Source organism: Charadrius vociferus, unplaced genomic scaffold (genome assembly GCF_000708025.1).
Source record: "Charadrius vociferus isolate BGI_N301 unplaced genomic scaffold, ASM70802v2 scaffold1079, whole genome shotgun sequence".
In the NCBI taxonomy this organism is placed as follows: domain Eukaryota; kingdom Metazoa; phylum Chordata; class Aves; order Charadriiformes; family Charadriidae; genus Charadrius; species Charadrius vociferus.
In genome coordinates, this window is record NW_009650051.1 from 75,041 (window position 1) to 76,922 (window position 1,882).

At 64.0% G+C, this 1,882-nt stretch overlaps 1 protein-coding gene across 1 annotated transcript in view; it reads right to left on the minus strand.

Annotated features, from left to right (window-relative positions):
* The window catches only part of LOC104292329 (tubulin alpha-1B chain-like), a 4,197-nt gene that overhangs the window by 873 nt on the left and 1,442 nt on the right, over nt 1–1,882 (minus strand). The window contains exons 2-3 of the mRNA XM_009891687.1: nt 844–1,066; nt 580–760 (exon numbers count right to left, since the gene is read on the minus strand). Of these exons, the coding sequence (XP_009889989.1) occupies nt 580–760; nt 844–964 (302 nt within the window). The 5' untranslated portion in view covers nt 965–1,066. The remainder of the gene's footprint in view (nt 1–579; nt 761–843; nt 1,067–1,882) is intronic.

Consider the following 1,882-nt stretch of genomic DNA (forward strand, 5'->3'; position numbering starts at 1 on the left):
AGCCTGGTGAGAGATTTCCCAGCAGAGTCTGGAGCAGGTCAGCCATGGCTTTACACACTTGTATTCCCCAGGATGACCTGGGAGCTCCCAGCAGGAGCCACTCGTCCCACACAAGCCTGTGGGTAGCCAGCTCAGCCTTTGATGTGCTGGGAGCTCCCCGAGTGGAGCCAGTGGCACAGCAGGTCCAGCCAGCCCTGGCGCCAGCCCCAGTGTGGGAACCAGACGTTCAAAAGAGCTCAGGTAGCCGCACCAGTCGAACCAGTGCTGCACCAGCACCCAAACCAGGTCTGCCTGGCCCCCCCTGCCCCAGGCATGGGGCTTCCCATCCTCTCCACAGCCCACCTTGGAACTGGGCTGGGACGGGCCCTACTGATCTGGGGAAGGCATGTCCCATGTCGGTATTGGGGATAGCCCAGACTTGTCACCCACACCCCAGGGCAGCCGGTCCCTCCTGGGGCAGCCCCACCTTCTGTCTTTCTGCTGATGCAGCCTAAAGTGTTGATGGGATGAGAAGGACCCGCTGGTCACCTACCCAGCAAATCTGGCTTCCCTTTGTCTCCAGCCACCCCCTAGGGATGGACCCACCCTGTGAGACCCCAGGGGATGCTCACCAGCTTGCGGATGCGGTCGAGGACCAGGTCGATGATCTCTTTCCCAATGGTGTAGTGCCCACGGGCGTAGTTGTTGGCCGCATCCTCCTTGCCCGTGATCAGCTGCTCGGGGTGGAAGAGCTGCCGGTATGTCCCTGTGCGCACCTCATCTGTGGTGAGAGAGAGCCCACCCGCCCCGTTAGCACCCAACATCCCATTAACATCACCCACCTCGCAACGTCCCCGCACTCACCGATCACCGTGGGCTCCAGGTCCACAAAGACAGCCCGGGGCACATGCTTGCCGGCCCCTGTCTCGCTGAAGAAGGTGTTGAAGGAGTCGTCCCCCCCGCCGATGGTCTTGTCGCTGGGCATCTGCCCATCGGGCTGGATGCCGTGCTCCAGGCAGTACAGCTCCCAGCAGGCGTTGCCAATCTGCACGCCCGCTTGGCCCACATGGATGGAGATGCACTCACGCTGCAGGGGCAGGACATGCGGCCGTGTCACCCCTGGGCTCCCCCCTTTGTCTGTGTCATCCCCACCCAGGACCCTGCGGGAGACACTGCCCCCAGGACAGGCTGGCACCGAGCTGGGAAGGGCCAGTCCCCAGGGCTGGATGGGGCCAGATCCTGCCCAGATGCACCCTATTGTTCTGGGGCCTGGCAGGCACCGAGTGCTGCAGGGGGTGTGCTCAGCTCTGGGGATCCCATCCTGACACCCCCTGAGGCAGCTGGGACCCTGCCCATTGTGGGATGGGGAGCTCAGCACTGGGAGCTCATCCTGCCCCAAGGGACTGGGACCACACCCAGGGCAAAACAGGGAGACCCGAGGGTCCCGTCCTGCCCTACCCCCCTGTTGAGACCCAGAAATGCCCAGTGGGAGGGGGGGCTCAGGGCCGGGGGCTCATCCTGCCCCGAGGGATACTCGCACTGTCGGAGCACAGGAGGATTCAGGCTCAGTGAGGGAGCCAAACACTGGTTGAAGCCATTCATACACACCCCCACTGTCCCGGAACCAGCTGTTGGGGTTCCCCAGGGTTATTCCCAGTCCCCACCTCTCAAGGCCTGCACTAGGACAGAAACAACTTCATCCACCCTCCCCACAGGGCTGCCCATTACCTCCCAACCCGGTTCGGGTGTACCCCCGGACACCACGGAAAGGAGACACCCCCCCCTCCATCTTTTCTCCGCCAGCCCTTGCACAACCCCAGGCTGCCCCGCTTCCCCCGCCAGCCCTGACCCATGGGGATAGGCGCCTGCCGGCAGCCCACCCCCAGCCGGGAGCCGGCTCCAC